This window comes from Dendrobates tinctorius, unplaced genomic scaffold (genome assembly GCF_039654945.1).
Source record: "Dendrobates tinctorius isolate UK_male_01 unplaced genomic scaffold, ASM3965494v1 ptg000192l, whole genome shotgun sequence".
NCBI classification, from domain to species: domain Eukaryota; kingdom Metazoa; phylum Chordata; class Amphibia; order Anura; family Dendrobatidae; genus Dendrobates; species Dendrobates tinctorius.
Genome location: NW_027361859.1, coordinates 9467421 through 9492024, shown reverse-complemented (window position 1 = coordinate 9492024; position 24604 = coordinate 9467421). Strand labels below are relative to the sequence as shown.

Sequence of the window (24604 nt, the reverse complement as noted above, 5' to 3'; positions counted from 1 at the left end):
AATGATCTACTAACAGCTAAATCAAATGGGCATTACTCCATGCTAATTCTCTTGGATCTCTCTGCAGCATTCGACACTGTGGATCATCCGCTCCACCTCACTATACTCCGTTCCATTGGCCTCAAGGACACCGTTCTCTCCTGGTTCTCCTATCTCTCTGACCGCTACTTTACTGTATCTTTTGCCGGTTCCTCCTCCTCTCACCTTCCCCTTACTTTTGGGGTTCCTCAAGGATCGGTTCTAGGCCCCCTCCTCTTCTCCTTGTACACTGCCCCTATTGGTCAAACAATCAGTAGATTTGGTTTCCAGTACCATCTCTATGCTGATGACACCCAATTATACGCTGCTTCTCCTGACATCACGCCAGGCCTTTCTAGAAAACACCGGCAACTGTCTAAACGCTGTGTCTAACATCATGTTGTTATTATTATTATGCATTTATATAGCGCCATTTATTCCATGGCACTTTACATGTGAAAAGGGGAAATATAGACAAGTGTAATATGCAAGTGTAAGACAAGGGACACACAAGTACATAAGGAGAGGGGACCCTACCCGCGAGGGCTCACAGTCTACAGGGTTGGGTGAGAATACAGTAGGAGAGGGTAGAGCAGGTTGTGCGGTGGTTCAGTAGACCGAGGATCATTGCAGGCTGTAGGCTTGTCGGAAGAGGTGGGTCTTCAGGTTCTTCTTGAAGGTTTCCGTTGATGGTGAGAGTCTGATGTGTTGCGGTAGGGTGTTCCAGAGTATGGGGGAAGCACGGGAGAAGTCTTGTATGCGGTTGTGGGAAGAAGAGATAAGGGGGGAGTAGAAAAGGAGATCTTGGGACGATCGATGGTTGCGTGCGGGTAGGTACCTAGAGACCATGTCACAGATGTAAGTAGGAGACAGGCTGTGGATGGCTTTGTATGTCATGGTTAGGGTTTTGAATTGGATCCTCTGGGCAATAGGAAGCCAGTGAAGGGCCTGGCATAGGGGGCTGGCTGGGGAATAGCGGGGAGACAGGTGGATTAGTCGGGCAGCAGAGTGTAGGATGGACTGGAGCAGTGCTAGAGGGGAGGCCAGAGAGTTGGAGGTTGCAGTAGTCGAGGCGGGAGATGATAAGAGCGTGCACTGGTGTTTTTGTGGTTTCGTGGTTGAGGAATGAGCGGATCCGGCAAATATTTTTGAGTTTGAGGCGGCAGGAGGAGGCGAGGGCTTGGATATGTGGTTTGAAAGAGAGCGCAGAGTCGAGGATCACCCCAAGGCACCGGACATGCGGGACTGGGGAAAGAGAGCAGCCGTTGACATTGATGGATAGGTCTGGTGTAGGGGTAGAGTGAGATGGGGGAAAGATGATGAATTCTGTTTTGTCCATGTTCAGTTTGAGAAAGCGAGCAGAGAAGAAGGCTGAGATAGCAGACAGACATTGTGGGATGTCAGTCAGTAAGGAGGCGAGGTCGAGTCCAGATAGGTAGATCTGCGTGTCATCGGCATAGAGGTGATACTGCAAACCATGGGATTCTATGAGCTGTCCCACGCGGAAGGTATTGATGGAGAATAGTAGGGGTCCAAGGACAGAGCCTTGGGGAACACCGACAGACAGGGGGCGAGGTGAGGAGGTGGTGTGTGAGAGGGAGACAGTGAATGTACGGTCCGTTAGGTATGATGAGATCCAGGATAGGGCCAAGTCTGTGATGCCAAGAGATGAGAGAATCTGTAGCAGGAGGTAATGGTCTACGGTGTCGAAGGCAGAGGACAGGTCCAGGAGAAGGAGGACAGAGTAGTGTCGCTTGCTCTTGGCGGTTAGCAAGTCGTTAGTGACTTTAGTTAGGGCAGTTTCAGTTGAGTGATGCGGTCGGAAGCCAGATTGTAACCGGTCAAAGAGGGAACAGGAGGAGAGGTGGGAGGACAGTTCAAGATATACATGCTGTTCTAGTAGTTTTGAGGCGTAAGGGAGAAGAGATATCGGGCGATAGACACAGAGGATGGGTCAAGGGAGGGCTTTTTGAGGATTGGTGTGATTGAGGCATGTTTGAAGGATGAGGGAAAGACACCATTTGTAAGTGAAAGGTTGAATAGGTGTGTTAGAGATGGGATGAGGACTGTGGCCAAGTTAGGGATGAGGTGGGACGGGAGTGGGTCGAGGGCACAAATGGTGAGGTGTGATCTTGACAGAAGGGTGGAGAGCTGATCTTCTGTCATGGTGGAGAAGCTGGCTTTTTCAGAACAGGGTTGAGCGGTTAAGAGGGGCATTGGGGCCTGTGGGCCAAAGTTTTGTCTGATCGTGTTGATCTTCTGCTTAAAGAAGAAGGCAAAGTCTTCAGCAGAGATGAGAGGAGGGGGAGGAGGTGCTGTGGAGTGGAGTAGAGAATTGAAAGTGTTGAAGAGCTGTTTAGGGTTATGAGAGATGCAAAGTAAGTTTGCTTTGCGGTAGAGAGCATGGACTTAAAGCTGGCAAGGGACTGCTTGTATGTGTTGAAGTGCTCAGTAGAATGGGTTCTCTTCCATCTCCGCTCAGCGGCCCTGGAAACCCATCTCAGTTCTTTGGTCAGGCTGGTCAGCCAGGGATGCCTGATGATTGTTCAAGTTTTGCTCTGCGTGAGGGGGGCAGCCGAATCAAGTGTTGCTGTTATTGTGGTGTTATAAAAAGTGGCAGCAGCATCTGTGTCGTGAAGGGAAGCTATGTCTGTAAGGGGGAGAAGGGATTAAGAGAGTGATTTGTAAATTGAGGTGTTTGAGATTCCTGCGAGGGTGAGCGAGTTTATGGAGCGGGGGTTGCTCAGTGGGAGAGGAGAGGGAAGAGAATGTCAGTAGGTTGTGGTCAGACAGGGGGAGGGGTGAGTTATTGAGATTAGTGAGGGAACAGAGTGTCCTCACTATATCTGAAACTGAACCTGTCAAAGACTGAACTCCTTGTGTTTCCTCCCTCTACTAATGTACCTATACCCGACATCGCCATTTCCGTGTGTGGCTCCACTATTACTCCCCAGCAACATGCCCGCTGTCTTGGGGTCATACTTGAGTCCGAGCTTTCCTTTGCCCCCCACATTCGATCACTGGCTCGCTCTTGTTATCTACACCTCAAAAACATTTCTAGAATTCGACCTTTTCTTACTTTTGACTCCGCAAAAACTCTTACTGTTTCTCTTATTCATTCTCGTCTCGACTATTGTAACTCTCTTCTAATCAGTCTCCCTCTTACCAAACTCTCCCCTCTCCAATCTGTCTTGAATGCTGCTGCCAGGATCATATTCCTCACCAATCGTTACACCGATGCCTCTACCTTGTGCCAGTCATTACACTGTTTGTTATAATCTATGTGATTATTGTTATGCTGTAATGTCTATTGTCTGTACAAATCCCCTCTGAAATGTAAAGTGCTGCGGAATATGTCGGCGCTATAGAAATAAAATGTATTATTATTATCTAATCCTCTGCTATGTATCTAATCCTATCCTTTGTGATACTGTCTGCTGAGCTCTGTATCTAATCCTCTCCTGTGTGATACTGTCTGCTGAGCCATGTATCTAATCCTATCCTGTGTGATACTGTCTACTGAGCCATGTATCTAACCCTCTCCTGTGTGATTCTGACTGCTGAGCCGTGTATCTAATCCTATCCTGTGTGATACTGTCTGCTGAGCCGTGTATCTAATCCTCTGCTATGTGATATTGTCTGCTGAGCTCTGTATCTAATCCTCTCCTGTGTGATACTGTCTGCTGAGCCATGTATCTAATCCTTTCCTGTGTGATACTGTCTGCTGAGCCGTGTATCTAATCCTCTCCTGTGTGATACTGTCTGCTGAGCCGTGTATCTAATCCTTTCCTGTGTGATACTGTCTGCTGAGCCGTGTATCTAATGCTATCCTTTGTGATACTATCTGCTGAGCCGTGTATCTAATCCTATCCTGTTTGATAGTCTGCTGAGCTCTGTATCTAATCCTCTCCTGTGGATACTGTCTGCTGAGCCGTGTATCTAATCCTATCCTGTGTGATACTGTCTGCTGAGCCATGTATCTAATCCTATCCTGTGTGATACTGTCTGCTGAGCCGTGTATCTAATCCTATCCTTTGTGATACTGTCTGCTGAGCCATGTATCTAATCCTATCCTGTGTGATACTGACTGCTGAGCCATGTATCTAATCCTATCCTGTGTGATACTGTCTGCTGAGCCGTGTATCTAATCCTATCCTGTGTGATACTGACTGCTAAGCCGTGTATCTAATCATTTCCTGTGTGAAACTGCTGAGCCGTGTATCTAATCCTATCCTTTGTGATACTAACTGCTGAGCCATGTATCTAATCCTATCCTTTGTGATACTGTCTGCTGAGCCGTGTATCTAATCCTCTGCTATGTGATATTGTCTGCTTAGCTCTGTATCTAATCCTCTCCTGTGTGATACTGTCTGCTGAGCCTTGTATCTAATCCTATCCTCTGTGATACTGACTGCTAAGCCGTGTATCTAATCATTTCCTTTGTGATACTGTCTGCTGAGCCGTGTATCTAATCCTATCCTTTGTGATACTATCTGCTGAGCCATGTATCTAATCCTATCCTGTGTGATACTGACTGCTGAGCCGTGTATATAATCCTTTCCTGTGTGATACTGTCTGCTGAGCTGTGTATCTAATCCTATCCTTTGTGATACTCTCTGCTGAGCCGTGTATCTAATCCTATCCTGTTTGATAGTCTGCTGAGCTCTGTATCTAATCCTCTCCTGTGGATACTGTCTGCTGAGCTGTGTATCTAATCCTCTCCTGTGTGATACTGACTGCTGAGCCGTGTATCTAATCCTTTCCTTTGTGATACTGACTGCTGAGCCGTGTATCTAATCCTTTCCTGTGTGATACTGTCTGCTGAGCCGTGTATCTAATCCTACCTTTGTGATACTGTCTGCTGAGCCATGTATCTAATCCTATCCTGTGTGATACTGTCTGCTGAGCCATGTATCTAATCCTATCCTGTGTGATAGACTGCTGAGCCATGTATCTAATCCTATCCTGTGTGATACTGACTGCTGAGCCATGTATCTAATCCTTTCCTGTGTGATACTGTCTGCTGAGCCGTGTATCTAATCCTATCCTGTGTGATAGACTGCTGAGCCATGTATCTAATCCTATCCTGTGTGATACTGACTGCTGAGCCATGTATCTAATCCTTTCCTGTGTGATACTGTCTGCTGAGCCGTGTATCTAATCCTCTCCTGTGGATACTGTCTGCTGAGCTGTGTATCTAATCCTATCCTGTGTGCTACTGTCTGCTGAGCTGTGTATCTAATCTTATCCTGTGTGATTCTGGGCTCCCCCTGCAGTCTGTGTCAGAGGGTGGTCTGTGTCCGCACAGTAATAAATTGTCTTTTTTCCAGCTTTACAGAAGGACGATAACACCATAGAAATGATAAGAATATGAGAATAATAGGCCTCAGTTACCACAACTGTCTACAAGGAAAATTGTTGCTCATAGCAACCAATCACAGCTCGGCTTCTTTTAAACAGCTATGGTGAAATGAAAGATGCTCAGTGATTGGGTGCCATGTGGAGTGGGCGTGGCCAATACACACATACCTACACTCATATTACATATATATATATATATATATATATATATATATATACACGCACTCATAAAAATAAATGGAACACAAAAATACCACATCCTAGATGTCACTGAATTAATTATTCCAGTTATAAATCTTTATTCATTATATAGTGGAATGCATTGAGAATGATAAAACATGAAAATGATCAATGTAAATCAAAATTAGTATTGCATGGAGGTCTGGATTTGGAATGATACTCAAAATCAAATTCCAGGCTGATCCAACTTCAGTGGAAATGCCTGATGACAAGGAAAAGATGCTCAGTAGTGTGTGTGGCCTCCACATGCCTGTACAACCTCCTTTCAATGCCTGGACATGGTCCTGATGAGGCAGCGGATGTTCTCCTGAGGGATTTCCTCCCAAACCTGGATTAAAGCAACAGACTACTCCTGGACAGTCTGTGTGCTAGTCTTAAGGTACTGTCACACTTAGTGATGTACCAGCGATCCCAACCAGCGATATGACGCGGTCAGGATCGCTGGTACATCGCTAAGTGGTCGCTAGTGAGCTGCGACACAGGCAGATCTCACCAGTGACATCGCAGGGGTCGGGAGTCGCTACTTATCTGTCAGACGAGGTGATCCTGACGTCCACCCGCCCGTGTCGCTCGTCGTCACAGCAGGAAGCTAGCGACGAGAAATGGTCCAGGACGTTCTCGCGCGATCAGCGATAACCAGCGGGGGAGCGGTCGGAGGTAAGTATCAGACATAGCGATATCGCTAGCAATATCGCTACTACGTCACAAAAACCAATGACGTTACAGCGATATTGCTAGCGATATCGCTTAGTGTGACAGGCCCTTTAGTTTCTGTTTTCAGTTTGTTTTTGCAGCCTTCTCTTTGTTTTCTTTTAGAAGGTGACCCATTTTTGTACCCAGTCCTTAGATCTTTCAGGGACCTCCTTCCCCCTATCTATAGGTCTTACCTTGAGAGTAAACTAGGATCGTCGGTGGGTCTATTGACAAGGAATGGGTCGCCCACTCATAGGGTATCAGCCTAGTCGCAGTGCAGGGTCAGTTTTCCCCCTCCTACCCTAGTCCTGTGCTGCAGAACCGTAACACTGTGGTGCAACGTGACGTTGGTGGATGGAGCGAGACATGATGTCCCAAATGTGTTCGATTGGATTCAGGTCTAGGGAAAGGGCAGACCATTCCATAGCTTCAATGTTTTCATCATGCAGGAACTGCTGACACACTTCAGCCACATGAGGTTTAGCATTGTCATGCATCAGAAGGAACCCAGAGCTCAGTGCACCTGCATGTGGTTTCAAAATGGGTCTGAGGATCTCATCCTTGTACCTAATGCAGCCAGGGTACCTCTAGCTAACACATGTAGGGCTGTGGTGCCCTTCAAAGAAATGCCTCGTCACACCATTACTGACTCACTGCCAAACCAGTCATGCTGGAGGATGTTGCAGGCAGCAGAACATTCTCCGCAGTGTCTCCAGACTCTGTCATGTCTATCACAAGTGCTCAGTGTGAACCTGCTCTCATCTGTGAAGAGCACATGGCGTCAATGTCAAATCTGCCAAACACTGTGTTCTCTGGCAAATGCCAATCGTCACGCATGGTGTTGGGCTGTGAGCACAACCCCCATCTGCAGACGTCGGGCACTCAGACCATCCTCATGGAGTCGGTTTCTAACCATTTGTGCAGACACATGCACATTTGTGGCCTGCTGGAGGTCATTTTGCAGGGCTCTGGCAATGCTCCTCCTGTTTCTCCTTGCACAAAGGCTGAGGCTATGTGCACACGTAGTTTTTTGGGTGTGCAGATTTTGGAGAGAAAACCGCAGGTAAATCCGCAGGACAAAAGTCCCGCGGTTTATCTGCGGTTTTGCCCTGTGGTTTTACACCTCATAATGGATGAGGTGTAAAACTGCAGCGTTTCTGCACCAAACAGTTGACATGCTGCGGATTGTTACCTGCAGCAAAACCGTGCAAAAAAATCCGCAGCATGTGCACTGCGGTTATTTTTTCCATTGGAAATAAAGGTACTGTACAACGCAGCGGAATCTGCTGCGTTTCCGCAGAGCCAAAACCGCTGCGGAAACGCAGCAGATTTCACTGCGTGTGCACATACCCTAAGGTAGCTGTCCTGCTGCTGGGTTGTTGCCCTCCTACGGCCCCCTCCATGTCTCCTGGTGTACTGGCCTCTCTCCTGGTAGCGCCTCCAACCTCTGGACACTACGCTGATAGACACAGCAAACCTTCTTGCCACAGCTCGCATTGATGTGCCATCCTGGATGAGCTGCACTACCTGAGTCACTTGTGTGGGTTGTAGAGTCCGTCTCATGCTACCAAGAATGTGAAAGCACTGCTTGTTGTCTGTGGCCTACAATATATAGATATAAAACATACTCATTTTGCATATTTATTTAGGACTCTTTACCAGTGTCACGTCGCCGTCAGACTCGGGGCCTGCTGTCCCGACCTCGGCCACCAGGAGGCCCCGGACAGTCACGTCACCGTCTGACTCAGGGCCTGCTGTTTCTGCCTCGGCCACTGGGAGGCGCCGTGGTTCGCCCCCGAGTGATGGCTCCGACAGAGAAGGGGCTCCTGCACAAGCATCTGGTGGACGCAGGCTCCGCTCCTCTGTCTGTCATGAAGGGGTTGGTGCATCACCATCTGGCCTGGTCCTGGGGGCGATCCTGATGGCATCATCAGTCCGGGAACCTGTGAGGGATGACCTGCTCCCTCAAATACCTTGGGACTGGTCTTGCAAGCCGCCGGATATATTCTTGGTTCCCCTGTGTGCTATGGTGTGATTTGCTATTGTTTGACTCTGACCTCAGCCTGGATTTCGGATCCCTCCGACTCTGCTACTGCCTGCCGTTTTTGTACCTTTGCCACTCTCCCGTTTTTGTGACCTTGGCCTGGACTGTTTATTCTGCCACTGCCTGCCAATTCGGGACCTCCGCTGCTCTCCCGATTTCTGTCTACGTTTTTGGTTCCCTGCCTTTTTCCCTTGGCGACCGTCCTGCTCTGGCCCACTGCTCCTCTAGACAGCCACCCCCTGGGCCTTGCTACAATTCCAGATCCCTGTATAGGGGTTAAGGGTCTCCGGGTTTCTCGGGGTGCTGTCCCTATTGCAGCCCAGATTCGCGGACGGACGTCACAACCAGATGCATCACTCTAAAGAAAATGTCACAATGTTTCTTACAATACATGTAGTGGTTTGTTGGCTTGTCCACCAGAAAGCAGCATTGCAGCAAGACATAAAATAGGTGAAATAGTTACAAAGAGATTGTCCATATCAAAGTTTGTTTCTGGGATCTTGAATGGTAGGTTGTGTCTATATGTATCCACAGAATAGTTGAAGTCCATGAACAAGCAGGTGGCTAACTCACATGTCAGCTGTTCAGCGTCGTAGAACCTGGTGTCCATGTAAAGTGTGAGCCCCCTTCCTGTGGGTCATGTGGTCATATATGTCCCACATAGCACATGTTTTCTATATATGGTGTTACCATCTACCCTGAGCTAAGTACAGGAATAACACATGTAATGTCAGCTAAACCTTCCACAAGGCAACATGCTCAGTACAGAATTGAAAATAAGAATTAATAACACTAGGTTTTATTACTAGATGTAAAGAAGAAAACTAAATAATGTAAAATAATAAACCTCCTCATATGTTTCCCTTATTATCTCCAGTAATTGTATTATTACACAGGTTTTTTATGATGTTACATCGGCTCATCTTTTCATTCAGGTCTCTACAATATCGGATCCTCTCAGTAAAGATCTTCCATAGAAGAAAATTTTCCTGATTTAGCCATCACAGATGGATGTGGACAGAGACAAGATAGCGGAGAGGATATTACACCTCACCCTAGAGATCCTCTTCCGGCTTACTGGAGAGGTGAGAGATTCTGATGACGTCACATTACATCATTCTTATCTATGGTAATAACAGATGGACAGAACTGGAGAGGTGAGGACTCTGGAAATGTCTGTACTGAGAATTATTAATGTGTCTCTCCATAACCAGGATTACACAGTAGTGAAGAAGACCTCTAGTGAGCGCTGTCAGGACCCTGTGTCTGAGGGATGGGGAAGACCCCTGAGCCCAATCACAGGGCCTCCACCTCACCTCCTGATACATGAGGACATCAATGACCAGAAGATCCTAGAACTCATCTACAAGATGATTGAGCTGCTGACTGGAGAGGTGACACTGCTGGGAATGCTGGGACATTATATATGAAGTATCGGGGGATGACGGTATCATTGTATGTATCAGGTTCCTATAAGGTGTCAGGATGTTGCCGTCTATTTCTCCAATGAAGAGTGGGAATATTTCGAAGGGCACAAAGATCTGTACAAGGACGTCATGATGGAGGTTCCCCAGCCCCTCACATCTCCAGGTAATAGACAGGACTAAATACACACAGCCTATAATTATATGTATGTAATGGACAAATTCAGTCCCTGTATGTGTTTCCTCCAGTTCTGTCCAGTAAGAGGACAACACCAGAGAAATGTCCCCGTCCTCTTCTTCCACAAGACTGGGATCTTCTTGTTTACAATGTTCCTCAGGATCATCAGGTAGATGGAGAGAAGGTGTCAGGAGATCTCCCCTATGATGTGTAGACGGCTGTGAAGGTCTTGTGCTCAGTCTTGTTTTATCCACCAGTATTATATGTTTTATACTTGTGTAATGAGAGAGGTGGAGATGGCAGGATTAGAGCTGATCATAGATGTGACTTCTCCATCTGTCTGTGACTTTTACAACATTTGTTTCAGGGTGAAGATCTGACCCATATTACTACTACAGAGACATATGTGAGGGGTGATGAGCGATGTAAAGAGGAGATTCCTACATATGACTACCCAGGTGAGTAATATCCATTAACCCCTTCCCGACCTGTGACACAGCGTATGCGTCATGAAAGTCGGTGCCAATCCGACCCATGACGCATACACTGTGTCATGAGTTTAACCTCTTCCCGATCGCCCACAGTAGATAAACGTTGGCGCTTGTTGGGCTTTGTGCAGCGCCGACGTTTATCTACTGTCGGCGGTTTTGTGCCCCCCGGGACCCCCACATACCTTACAACGCGGGGATCCCGGTGCACAATGCATGCTGGGACCCCCGACGTCATCGAGACCTGATTGGTTCAGGTCCTGATAACATCAGCGTCACAGCAGCCAATGGGAGCGATCGCTGGGAAAGCTGCTTGTTTCCCGGCGATCTCACTCATTGTAACGCGGCTTCTCCTCTGATCTAACACTGACAGATGATCAGAGGTGAAGCAGCGTTACTGTGTGACTAGATCGCTGCCTGGCACAGCTGATCGCTGCCTGGCACAGCTGTGCCAGGCAGCGATCTTGTCACACAGTAACACTGCTTCACCTCTGATCATTTGTCATTGTGAGATCAGAGGAAAAGTCGCGTTATTATGTGCCAGGCAGCGATCTTGTCACATAGTAACGCTGCTTCACCTCTAATCATCTGTCAGTGTGAGATCAGAGGAGAAGTGGCGTTACTATGAGTCAGATCGCAGGGCAGCAATCTTGTCACAAAAATAAAAAAAAGTAAAAAAAAAAAAAGCAGGTACACAGGTTAGGGTTAGGGCTAGGGTTAGGGCTAGGGCTGGGATTAAGGTTATGGGTGTGTTGGTGTTAGGTTTTTGGTTAGGGTTATGGTTAGGGCTGAGATTAGGGTTAGGGGTGTGTTGGGGTTAGGGTTGGAATTAGAATTGGGGGTTTCCACTGTTTAGGTACATCAGGGGCTCTGTAAATGCAATATGACGCCCGCAGACCATTCCATCAAAGTCTGCATTCCAGAATGTCACTACTTCCCTTCCGAGCCCCACCGTGTGCCCAAACAGTAGTTTTCTCCCACATATGGGGTACCAGCGTACTCAGGACAAATTGGACAACAACTTTTGGGGTCCAATTTCTCCTGTTACCCTTAGGAAAATAAAAATTGGAGGCTAAAAGATCATTTTTGTGGAAAAAAAATGATTTTTTTTATTTTCACGGTTCTACACTATAAACTTTAGTGAAACACTTGGGGTTCAAAGTGCTCACCACACATCTAGATAAGTCCCTTGGGGTGGTCTAATTTCCAAAATAGGGTCACTTGTGGGGGGTTTCCACTGTTTAGGTACATCAGGGGCTCTCCAAATGCGACATGGCATCCGATCTCAATTACAGCCAATTCTGCATTGAAAAAGTCAAACGGCACTCCTTCCGTTCTGAGCTCTGCCGTGTGCTCAAACAGTGGTTTAGCCCCACATACGGGGTATTGGCGTATTCGGGAGAAATTGCACAAAAAATGTTGTGGTTCATTTTCTCTTTTTACACTTGTGAAAATAAAAAAAAATGGTTTTGAAGTGAAATGTTTGTGAAAAAAAGTTAAATGTTTATTTTTTCCTTCCATATTCCATTCATTCATGTGAAGCACCTGAAGGGTTAATAAATTTCTTGAATGTGGTTTTGAGTACATGGAGAGGTGCAGTTTTTAGAATGGTGTCACTTTTGGGTATTTTCTGTCATATTGACCCCCCAAACTCACTTCAAATGTGAGGTGGTCCCTAAAAAAAAATGGTGTTGCAAATTTTGTTGTAATAATGAGAAATCGCTGGTCAACTTTTAACCCTTATAACTTCCTAAAAAAAAAAAAATTATGTTTCCAAAATTGTGCAGATGTAAAGTAGACATGTGGGAAATGTTATTTATTAACTATTTTGTGCGATATCACTCTCTGATTTAAGGGCATAAAAATTAAAAGTTTGAAAATTGCAAAATTTTCGCCAAATTTTGATTTTTTTTTTAACAATTAAGCGCAGATCATATCTAAAAATTTTTTACCACCATCATGAAGTACAATATGTCATGAGAAAACAATGTCAGAATCAGTAGGATCCGTTGAAGCGTTCTAGAGTTATGACCTCATAAAGTGACACTGATCAGAATTGAAAAAACTGGCCCGGTCACGAAGGCAAAAACAGGCTCGGGTGCGAAGGGGTTAAAGCCCCCCTGCGGGTCGGGTGACCGGGGTCATGGAAATGTCACCCGACCCGCAGTGACAGGACCCTTTGTGCTTCACCACAGGGTGAGTGGCTTAGCCCCCTCATGGCTACGATCGCTCTGATTGGCTGTTTCACTTTCAACAGCCAATCAGAGCGATAGTAATAGTTCATCAATGAAATTTGATGAACTATTACAATCCAGCCATGGCCGATGCTGAAATTGCATCGGACATAGCTGGAGACACTAAGTAAACCCCCCCGCCGACTGACGGCGCCGATCGGCCGCCGCTGTCACAATCTGCCCCCTCCCCTTCCCTCCGCTCCCCCCCCACCTTCCAATCCCCCCCCCACGATACTCACTAACCCCCCCCTGGCCGTCCCGGTGTCCCGCCGTCCCGGTCCATGGGCGCCGCCATCTTGGAAAATGTCGGGCGCATGCGCAGTGCGCCCACCGGCATTTCCCGGCGGCAGAATCATTTTTTTTTTATTTTGATCACTGTGATAAACTCTCACAGTGATCAAAATTAAAAAAAAGTAAATCACCGCCCCCCTTATCACCCCCATAGGGACAAATAATAAAATATTTTTATTTTTCAATTAGGGTTAGAAATAGGGTTAGAAATAGGGTTAAGGCTAGGGTTAGGTTTAGGGCTAGGGTTAGGGTTAAGATCAGGGTTAGGGGTGGGATGGGGTTGGGATTAGGGTTAGGTTTGTGATTGGGGTTAGAGTTGGGATTAGGGTTAGGGGTGTGTTGGGGTTATGATTAGGGTCAGGGGTGTGTTGGGGTTAGGATTGTGGTTAGGGTTATGATTAGGGTTGAGATTAGGGTTAGGTGTGTGTTGTGGTTAGGATTGGAGTTAGAATTGAGGGGTTTCCACTTGGGGGTTCAGAGTGCTCACCACACATCTAGATAAGCTCCTTAGGGGGTCTAGTTTCCAAAATGGGGTCATTTGTGGGGGGTTTCCAATGCTAAGGTACATCACGGGCTCTGCAAACGTAACATATGTAAGAACAAAACCGTTGGCACAACCCTGAGAATTGTAGGTGGTGCCCAAGTAGGATCCCAATCCGTGAACTAAATATATATAAACTTGGCACACACCAAAGGTTTCTGATGCAGAAAGGTGATTTTTAATTATACAACAGTACATACATACACAGACGTTTCGGTCTAGGACCTTCATCAATGTACGATATATTGTACTGTGAGATTCTTAGTGACTGGGCTTTGTGAGATAGACCAATCCTGTGAGGAGGCACATGAAGCCGTCCCACGTGGTGATTTGTGGAGTGTGGACGCAGTATCCACCGCGAATCCCAAGTGCTGCCTCAATTTCTCAATTCTCAATTTCTCAGCACTTGGGATTCGCGGTGGATACTGCGTCCACACTCCACAAATCACCACGTGGGACGGCTTCATGTGCCTCCTCACAGGATTGGTCTATCTCACAAAGCCCAGTCACTAAGAATCTCACAGTACAATATATCGTACATTGATGAAGGTCCTAGACCGAAACGTCTGTGTATGTATGTACTGTTGTATAATTAAAAATCACCTTTCTGCATCAGAAACCTTTGGTGTGTGCCAAGTTTATATATATTTAACTGCAAACGTAACATGACGCCCGCAGACCATTCCATCAAGTCGACATTTCAAAACGTCACTACTTTCCTTCCGAGCCCCAACGTGTGCCCAAACAGTGGTCCCCCCCACATATGGGGTACCAGCGTACTCAGGACAAACTAGACAACAACTTTTGGTGTCCAGTTTATCTTTTTCCCTTGTGAAAATAAAAAATAGTGGGCTAAATATCATTTTTTGAGGGGAAAAAAAAATATTTTTTTATTTTCACGGTTCTGCGTTATAAACTTCTGTGAAGCACTTGGGGGTACAGAGTGCTCACCACACATTTAGATAAGCTCCTTAGGGGGTCTGGTTTCCAAAATGGGGTCACTTGTGGGGGAGCTCCAATGCTTAGGTACACAGGGTCTCTCCAAACACGAAATGGTGTCCGCTAACGATTGGAGCTAATTTTCCATTCAAAAAGTCAAATGGCGCTCCTTCCCTTCCGGGCCCTGCCGTGCGCCCAAACAGTGGTTTATGACCACATATGAAGTATCAGTGTACTCAGGAGAAATTGCCCATATTATCCTGTTGCCCATGTGAAAATGAAAAGACTGAGGCTAAAAGAACATTTTTGTGAAAAAAAGGACTTTTTTTTTTTTACGGATCAATTTGTGAAGCACCTGGGGGTTCAAATTGCTCATTATGCATCTAGATAAGTTCCTTGGAGGGTCTAGTATCCAAAATGGGGTCATATGTGGGGGAGCTCCAATGTTTAGGCATACAGGGGTTCTCCAAAACCGACATGGCAACCGCTAAATATTCCAGCATATTTTCCATTCAAAAAGTCAAATGGCGCTCCTTCCCTTCTGAGCCCTGCCGTGCGCCCAAACAGTGGTTTATGACAACATATGAGGTATCGATGTACTCAGGAGAAATTGCCCAACAAATTTTAGGATCCATTTTATCCTGTTGCCCATGTGAAAATAAAAAAATTGATGCTAAAATAAAATATTTGTTGGAAAAATTAAAATGTCCATTTTTTCCTTCCACGTTGCTTTAGTTCCTGTGAAGCACCTGAAGGGTTAATAATCTTCTTGAATGCAGTTTTGAGTAGCTTGAGGGGTGCAGTTTTTAGAATGGTGTCACTGTTGGGTATTTTCTGCCATATAGACCCCTCAAAGTGACTTCAAATGTGAGGTGGTCCATAAAAAAAAAATGGTTTTGTAAATTTTGTTGTAAAAATGAGAAATCGCTGGTCAACTTTTAACCCTTATAGCTTCCTAACAAAAAAATTGTTTCCAAAATTGTGCTGATGTAAAGTAGACATGTGGGAAATGTTATTTAGTAACTATTTTGTGTCATATACTTCTCTGGTTTAACAGAATAAAAATTCAAAATTTGAAAATTGCGAAATTTTCAAAATTTTCACCAAATTTCTGTTTTTTTCACAAATAAACGCAAAAATTATCGACCTAAATTTACCACTAGCATGAAGCCCAATATGTCACGAAAAAACATTTTCAGAATCGCTAGGATGCGTTGAAGCGTTCCTGAGTTATTACCTCATAAAGGGACACTGGTCAGAATTGCAAAAAATGGCCAGGTCATTAAGGTCAAAATAGCCTGGGTCATGAAGGGGTTAAATATAGAGAAGTCACAGATTCTTCTCAGTCTCTGGCTGTGGCTGCTTTAACTGTCATGTAGTTCGGCCATATCCGTATCATCAATATCATCATTTTGCCTCTGGACCACAACATTCTCCTCCACCCAAAACTGTTCAAATGACTTTGTGCGTTGAAAGCCCTTTTCTATAGAAATTACAACCTGGAATTAGAGGATGCTGACTCTTACCTGCCCAAATCTGTAAAGTAGAAAGCCAAATGACAGCGTACTTAGAATGTTTCCCTTTATCCTGACTTTTCAATTTGTTTTAAAAGTAAGTTCAAGGAGAATTGTGATAAACTACATAAAAAACATTACACCTGTGCCATGATATATCTCTTGAGCTGTGCGTGGCTGTTGGCTGTAATATACATTTATTCATGCCTGCAGGAGATGTGTTGGCATGGCTCAACCCCTGGTTTCATGGATTCACTCCATGTCATAAATTACATTATGTTTTCAATCTTAAGGCATTCAGATTACTGCACAATCTCTCCTGAAATGGGGAACACTAATACACTTCTCAAAAAATAAAGGGAACACTCAAATAACACATCCTAGATCTGCATGAATGAAATATTCTCATTGAATACTTTGTTCTGTGCAAAGTTGAATGTGCTAACAACACAAAAATCATCAATGCAAATCAAATTTATTAACCAATGGAGGCCTGGATTTGGTGTCACACACAAAATTAAAATGGAATGTAATGTCCTTAAAACAAGTCACGATAAGGCTCAGTACTGTGTGTGGCCTCCACGTGCCTGTATGATCTCCCTACTGTACAATGCCTGGGCATGCTCCTGATGAGGTGGCGGATGGTCTCCTGAGGGATCTCCTCCCAGACCAGGACTAAAGCATCCACCAACTCCTGGACAGTGTGTGGTGCAACTTGACGTTGGTGGATGGAGCGAGACATGATGCCCCAGTTGTGCTCAATCGGATTCAGGTCTGGGGAACGGGCGGGCCAGTCCAGAGCTTCAATACCTTCATCTTGCAGGTGCTGACACACTCCAGCCACATGAGGTCTGGCATTATCCTGCATTAGGAGGAACCCAGGGTCAACCGCACCAGCATATGGTCTCACAAGGGCTCTGAGGTTCTCATCTTGGTACCTAATGGCAGTCAGTCTACCTCTGGCAAGCACATGGAGGGTGGTGCGGTCCTCCAAAGAAATGCCACCCCACACCATTACTGACCTACTGCCAAACCGGTCATGCTGAAGGATGTTGCAGGCAGCAGATCCCTCTCCACTGCGTCTCCAAACTCTTCCTCGTCTGTCACATGTGCTCAGTGTGAACCTGCTTTCATCTGTGAAGAGCATAGGGCACCAGTGGCTAATTTGCCAATCCTGGTGTTCTGTGGCAAATGCCAAGCGTCCTGCACGTTGTTGGGCTGTGAGCACAGGCCCCATCTGTGGAAGTGGGGCCCTCAGACCATCCTCATGGAGTCGGTTTCTAACCGTTTGTGCAGACACATGCACATTTGTGGCCTGCTTGATGTCATTTTGCAGGGCTCTGGCAGTACTCCTCCTTTTCCTCCTTGTACAAAGGCGGGGAGGTAGCGGTTCTGCTGCTGGGTTGTCGCCCTCCTACGGCTCCCTCCATGTCTCCTGGTGTACTGGCCTGTCTCCTGGTAGCACCTCCAGCCTCTGGACACTACGCTGACAGACACAGCAAACCTTCTTGCCACAGCTCACATTGATGTGCCATCCTGGATGAACTGCACTACCTGAGCCACTTGTGTAGGTTGTAGAGTCCGTCTCATGCTATTACGAGTGTGAAAGCACAACCAACATTCAAAAGTGACCAAAACATCAGCCAGAAAGCATTGGTACTGAGATGTGGTCTGTGGTCCCCAACTGCAGAATCACTGTTAGCGTGGGTGGTCAGGAGCCGGAATCTCCAGGAGTGGACTATCTGGACCGTGGCACCGAGGGGCCCCGGGCGAGCTGCCAAGTGGAACCAACCCCTATACAGGGACCGTTAGGAGCAGGCCCAGGGGTTCAAGTACCATGGTAGCCGGTACCGAGAGGGGCGGCTCAGGATGGACTGGAGTAGGACTGTGGGACTGAAGTGTAGATGACAGAACAGAGCTGGAACACAAGAGACAGGAATGGAGTAAGGCAGTAGACTGGAACGTGGAGGGAAGGCTGGAGCAGGAACACAGGAGACAGGATTAGAGGAGGACGGAAGGACTGGAGCAGGATGAAACAGGAACACCGGAGGCAGGACTGGAGCAGGATGGAACAGGAACACCGGAGGCAGGACTGGAGTAGGACGGCAGGACTGGAGCAGGATGGAACAGGAACACCGGAGGCAGGACTGCAGTAGGACGGCAGGACTGGAGTAGGATGGAACAGGAACACCGGAGGCAGGACTGGAGTAGGACGGCTGGACTGGAGCAGGACTGAGAATACTGCAGGGAACACGAAAGACAGGCTGTGAGGCTGCTGCAGGAAACACCGAGGAAGGAACCGAGAGGCTGCAGAGAGCACAGGAGGAAGCAGGGCCCAGTGTGCAAGGTAACACAACGATCAGGCGCCTCCCTCAGGGGGAAGCGGCCTGATATGGCCCCGTCTGGTCTGCCATTGGTTCGAAGGTGCTTCCTGGTCAGGGCACAGCCGGAGCACAAGAAGGAGAAGGGAGGCGCGGCCTATGGCGCATACGCATTGCATGCAGAGATGGCGTCGGCCACGCACCCGTCAGAGGTGACGGTGTGGCCGTTGGGTGGGGAGAGGCTGCGGCGTGGGAGCGGAAGCCGGGTGAGTATGATGGAGCGGTGTAACAGTACCCCCTCCCCTAAGCCGCCCTCCCCGGAGATTAGCAAGAAATCTCTTGAGGATACGGGGAGCATTGATATTCTCCCGAGGCTCCCAGTATCTCTCCTCAGGGCCAAAGCCCTTCCAATCAACAAGAAAGAATGTCCTACCTCTAACCCTCTTCATAGCGAGAATGTCCTGCACTTCAAAGACATCATCAGCACCCACCGGCTGAGGACCAGGATCAGGCAAGGAATGGAAGCAATTCAGCACCGCAGGTTTCAGGAGGGAGACGTGGAAGGTGTTGGGGACCCGGAGCGAAGCAGGCAACCTCAATTTGTAGGCGACTTCGTTGATACGTCCAAGAATTTCAAACGGACCGATGTAGCGTGGTCCCAACTTGTAGGAGGGCAGTTTCAACCGGATGAATTTGGAGGAGAGACAGACTTTGTCCCCAACATGATACGGTGGAGGATCCAATCTCCTTTTGTTAGCATAATTCTTCATCTGATCAGCGGACCTCTTGAGTGACGTTTTGGTCTCGGCCCAAATCTTGGGAAATTCAGAGGACAAGGCGTTGGCCGCAGGTACCATGGAGGCAGGGGTTATCGGAAGGGGAACACCAGGATGTCTGCCAAAAACAATGAAGAACGGAGACTTGGCCGAGGACTCGCCAGCATGGTTGTTATAAGCAAACTCTGCCCAGGGGAGTAAGTCGACCCAATCGTTCTGGTGGGCGTTGGAGAAATGACGTAGGTACCCCGTCAACGTCTGGTTGGTACGCTCTACCTGTCCGTTGGATTGTGGATGGTAGGCCGAGGAGAAGTCGAGGTGACCGCCGTGGCCGTCGGGTGGGGAGAGGCTGCGGCGGGGGAGCGGAGGCCGGTTGCGGCGCGGGAGCGGAGGCCGGATGAGTATGATGGAGCGGTGTAACAATCACTCCTTTATTGAGTGTGTCTTGATAATTGCTAATAATTTCCATCTGTTGTCTATTCCATTTGCACAACAGCATGTGAAATTGATTGTCAATCAGTGTTGCTTCCTAAGTGGACAGTTTGATTTCACAGAAGTTTTATTTACTTGGAGTTATATTCTGTTGTTTAAGTGTTCCCTTTATTTTTTTGAGCAGTGTACTTTCTATACTCTTCTGGTGAAGACTCATAGTCGCTCCTATGGTCCACCATTAATGATGAGTTCACGTTTGGTTTAGTGTTAGAGTTCTAATCTCATACATACGTTGTTGTTGGGGATGTAACGTGTTTTTTTATTTTAAGTCTTTTATTTTCAAATCCATTCTTTATAGTAGTTTGAATATGGTGGGATCGGCCTGCCTCACTTATGTGAGTCTGTAACTCCCTTGTAGTCTTTAACAAAAAAAAGTCTGTATTGCCTCTTCCAAATGCCTGAGATCTAAATTTCAGACACCTCAGTTCTGTTGTTTTTTTTTTAAAAAGTTCTCTTTGATTATCTAAAATATTTCTTCTTGAAACTCATCTGACAGAAAATATTGGCCCTTACGATAGTTTAGATTGCAAAGAACCACTGAGCCCATTACCCTAATTACTCTTGAGAGGTGTCACTACTAGTTATTTTTTTTTTTACTAATGAAGACTGTTGAGTTTGATCATTTCAGTAGATGTGTTATTGTCTCTACTCAGTTTTTGACTACAGTAGTTAGTTCCCAAATTACTCTGATTTAACCTATTTTCGCAGCCAGTTTTGTGTTGCTAATCAGGCCCCATAATTGAATTCTGACATGTCACTTTACTTTAAGTGTGTTAACTGTGGAATTCTTCACAAAGTATAATATAAAACGACCCTTAAAAATTATTTTCCAACTTCTTTTGACTCCGACGATACTCTATATACGGTTATACACCACTGTCTGGGCACACGGCAGGGTTTAGAAGGGAAAGAGCGATATTTAGATATTTGATTGCAGATCTTGCTAGAATAGTTTGCAGACACAATGTATATGGGCACTGTTCATGGTCATCATGAACAGGCTTAGCACTGTACTCAGTTTTGCATATGCCAGGGATTGCCTTACTCATCACCATTTAAACCCTCAAAAAGGATCTAGACTTACACAGGGACCCCTAGACTTGGGCCATAGTATTACCTGCTCTTTGGTGTGAGATTGCAAGAAGAATATTCAGGAAGTTGGGTCAATCCCAGGTGGGCAGAAAAAACACTAGATTAGAAGACACAATAGTAGTCCATAAACGGGCCTGGTTCATAACAGGAAACAAATACACAAACCAGGAGCTGAGTACAGAGGACTGAACCAGAGGAGAACAAGGCTGTGTCTGGCAGCTTCCGGCAATATGCTTTGAGCTTTAGTAGGGTGTGGTGCTCTTCAATTGGCTGCAGCAGGGAGCAGACTAATTCAGCGGGACAGCACACAACCCATACTGCAAAACTGGATGGTACTACAGGTCCCAGGAACCCTAATTTTAATGGCTGCACAGAGCCTGTACCGCCCAGAACTTCTGGTGCTGACGTCTCCTCCATTACCAGCTCTGCCTGGTGACAGAAACAGACGTCGCAGGAGCAGATCTCAGAGAGATGGGACACACCACTTGCAGAAGGTCTAACTTAATAAAATGGCTGAAAACCAGAGCAGTAGAAATCTTCATAAAGTGTCTTAATTTTGGAAATTATAACCCTCAGTGAATTAATCTATAGGAGTAGTGACGATTTTGACTTCACAGGCAGTTTCTGGAAATTCATACGCAGTGGGTGTTGGAGAGTGAAACTTCCAAATATACCATATTGTTACCCACCATATAGTGCCCAGATTGTGCTTCAGGAGACACACACACATGCCATAAATTAAGTGGGTTAGAGGGTTCTTCTCATTACAGCAATGCCAACTACATGGATGCCAAATGAGATTTGGGCACACTGCAAGGCTCAGAAGCAAGGAGGGGAGTTTACCTTGAGAGGGCAGATATTTCTGGATTGGTTTATGGAAGCCATGTTGTTTTTCAAGAGCCTTTCAGCCGCTAATAATTTGGAATTGTCTGTGTTTCCACTAACAGTTGATGGACCTGAGTGGGGCCTGGTTTTATGTGTGATGAGTAAAAAATGAGTAAAAATTTTATTGGTATTATTTTCCCCTACATAACATGGTTTGGTGACTTTTTATTCCATATTTGGGAGGCAGAATGAACAAACAGTTAAACAGCATGCTCCACTGGTTCATGATATGAGGTGTTCTATTAAACTGTGAACTGTCATAGTCCTGGCAAATAATTCAATATTTTGACACAAACTGTCCGTAAAAATGGCAATTTAAGTAGAAATTTTCAAAAATTTAAATTTCAAGGATAATTTATTCAAAAATAATTGGTTTTATTTTTGGCAGATGACTGTATCAGGAGATCAGGGGGTCAGCTGACATCTTCAATTTTCAAATCAAATGATCTTGAGATTTCACAGGATACAATTGAAGTGAATGCCATTACTCCAGATATACCATCATCCCTTCAAAGCAAAGATCTATCATCTGATATTTTGAAACAGGTCCTATCTTCTGATTCATTACCGACTATTAAGGAAAATCAAAGTCTCAAAATAGGCATTAAAAAACAAATTGTTCCTAAAGTAAAGAAGTCATTTTCAAGTTCAGAATCTGGAAATGGTTTTACCCTTGAAAAGTCTTTTCTTAAACAACAAAAAAATCATACAGTGGAGGATAGATTTTCTTGTTCCAAGTGTGGAAATTTTTTTAACCAGAAATCAGATCTTGTCAGTCACCAGAGAGTTCACACAGAGGAGAAGCCATTTTCATGTTCAGAATGTGGGAAATGTTTTGCAGAGAAATCAAGTCATATCAAACATAAGAGAACTCACACAGGGGAGAAGCCTTTTTCATGTTCAGAATGTGGGAAATGTTTTAACTGGAAATCAGATGTTGTTAAGCACCAGAGAACTCACACAGGGGAGAAGCCATTTTCATGTTCAGAATGTGGAAAATGTTTTACAGTGAAATCAAATCTTGTTAGTCATCAGAGAACTCACACTAGGGAGAAGCCTTTTTCATGTTCAGAATGTGGGAAATGTTTTAACTTGAAATCAGATGTTGTTAAGCACCAGAGAACTCACACAGGGGAGATGCCATTTTCATGTTCAGAATGTGGAAAATGTTTTACAGTGAAATCAAATCTTGTTAGTCATCAGAGAACTCACACTAGGGAGAAGCCTTTTTCATGTTTAGAATGTGGGAAATGTTTTAACTGGAAATCAGATGTTATTCAACACCTGAGAATTCACACAGGAGATAAGCCATTTTCATGTTCAGAATGTGGGAGAAGTTTTGCACAGAAATCAAATCTTGTTAGTCATCAGAGAACTCACACTGGGGAGAAGCCTTTTTCATGTTCAGAATGTGGAAAATGTTTTAAAAGGAAATCAGATGTTGTTATACACCAGAGAATCCACACAGGGGAGAAGCCATTTTCATGTTCAGAATGTGGAAAATGTTTTCTGTATAAATCATCTCTTCTTTGTCACCAGAGCAGTCATACAGGGGAGAAGCCTTAAATTCTTAATGTGGGAAATGTTTTGTTTGGAAAGACACACTTTTTAGCAATAAAAATCTTGTTAATAAGCGAGTGTGTCTTATAGACTAGAGGCAGCTTCCTGTGACAGAGGAGAACCCTGAGTCAGTGTCCTTCCTGATCACTGAGAGAAGTGCTCTCTCCTTCAGTCTATCAGTAATTTGCAAGCATGAATAGATTCCATTTTCCTTGATATCTTTTCTCTATAGCCACAATATTTTGGTGAAATCTCTCACCATACTCATCACTCACTGCGCCGCAGTTTTGTGGAAAAAAGTCTAGATGCGAATGTAAGAAATGAATCTTTAAAAGGAACCTGTCAGCAGGATTTTGCTGAGTAACCTACAGGCACTGTCAGATCGGTGCTGTTATACTGATTAAAATGACACCTTGGTTTGATGAAATTCCTATTGTAGTTGTTGTTTAAACTTTGTTTTCAGTTTTGAGTTAATGGTATGCTCGTGCTCCAGGGTGGGCCTGTGGGGAGGTCTTCATGTGGTGCTCTGATTAGGTATTCATCTGTATGGCTTCTGACAGGTCACTGATTCCTCATTGACCTGCCCCCTATTTTACATAATGAAACATATACCTGGGGGAAAAATCACCTGCAGCAGGCAGGCACCGGCGGTGTCGCCGGGGTTCCAGCATGATCGCATCTATGTGTATGTAATTATTTTCTTTGGTGTTATCCATAAATTCTTCAACAAAAAAAATCAGTTTGAAAATTGTACCGGCCACCCCTGCAAAGTAGCCGCTGTCGGCGATCCGATAGATGCTACTGCGCAGGCACCAGTTGCGCCATCTCGGAGGAAATAATTTTTTTTCTGTAGCCGGCGCCTGTGCATTAACATCTGTCAGATCACCGATAGCTGCTACTGTGTAGGCGCTATCAGCGCCATCTTGGTGAAGACAATTTTTTTTTTTTCTCTAGCAAGATGGCGGCACCTGCACAGTAGCAGCTATCAGAATGCCGATAGCTGCTATTGTGCAGGTGGCGCCGACCTGTCTATAAATTAGTGTGCACAATCCTGCTAACAGGTTCCCTTTAAGGACATGTTACAGATAAGAGCCTTAGATGTTTTGAGATTTCCACCAACTCTTCATAGTTATCTTCTTTTGAATTACGAATCTGAGGTCCAATAAAGACTCTTTCCTTTAACTTTGCTTCACTCAACCTTGGAAATTTATCTCAATGAGATACTTTTGAATGCTTTTACATTTTTATCCATGCTCATATTATTGCCGGCTTCTCGCAAATCCCCTATAATATAATAGGGGACTGTAATAATATATTGGACTATCACTGGGATAGAGGGAGGCATGAGGCCAAGAGGGGAGAAGGCAATTGTACCCCTTTTGGTCACTTACTTATAGGGGTTGTGCCATGACACACACTTTGTTGCTAAAAGTTTCTGAACAGGTATAAATGCTCATTAAAAATGTTTATTGTGAATAACTTGAATAATAAACACTTTTTTATATGTTCTCTG

General features: G+C 45.5%; 1 protein-coding gene and 1 pseudogene across 1 annotated transcript in view; both read left to right on the top strand.

The window, feature by feature from the left end:
- The window catches only part of LOC141055866 (uncharacterized), a 363279-nt gene that overhangs the window by 176062 nt on the left and 162613 nt on the right, over positions 1 to 24604 (top strand). The window contains 2 exon segments of the mRNA XM_073552584.1: positions 14069 to 14080; positions 22298 to 23042. Of these exon segments, the coding sequence (XP_073408685.1) occupies positions 14069 to 14080; positions 22298 to 23042 (757 nt within the window).
- Positions 9260 to 10416, top strand: LOC141055862 (oocyte zinc finger protein XlCOF29-like; annotated as a pseudogene).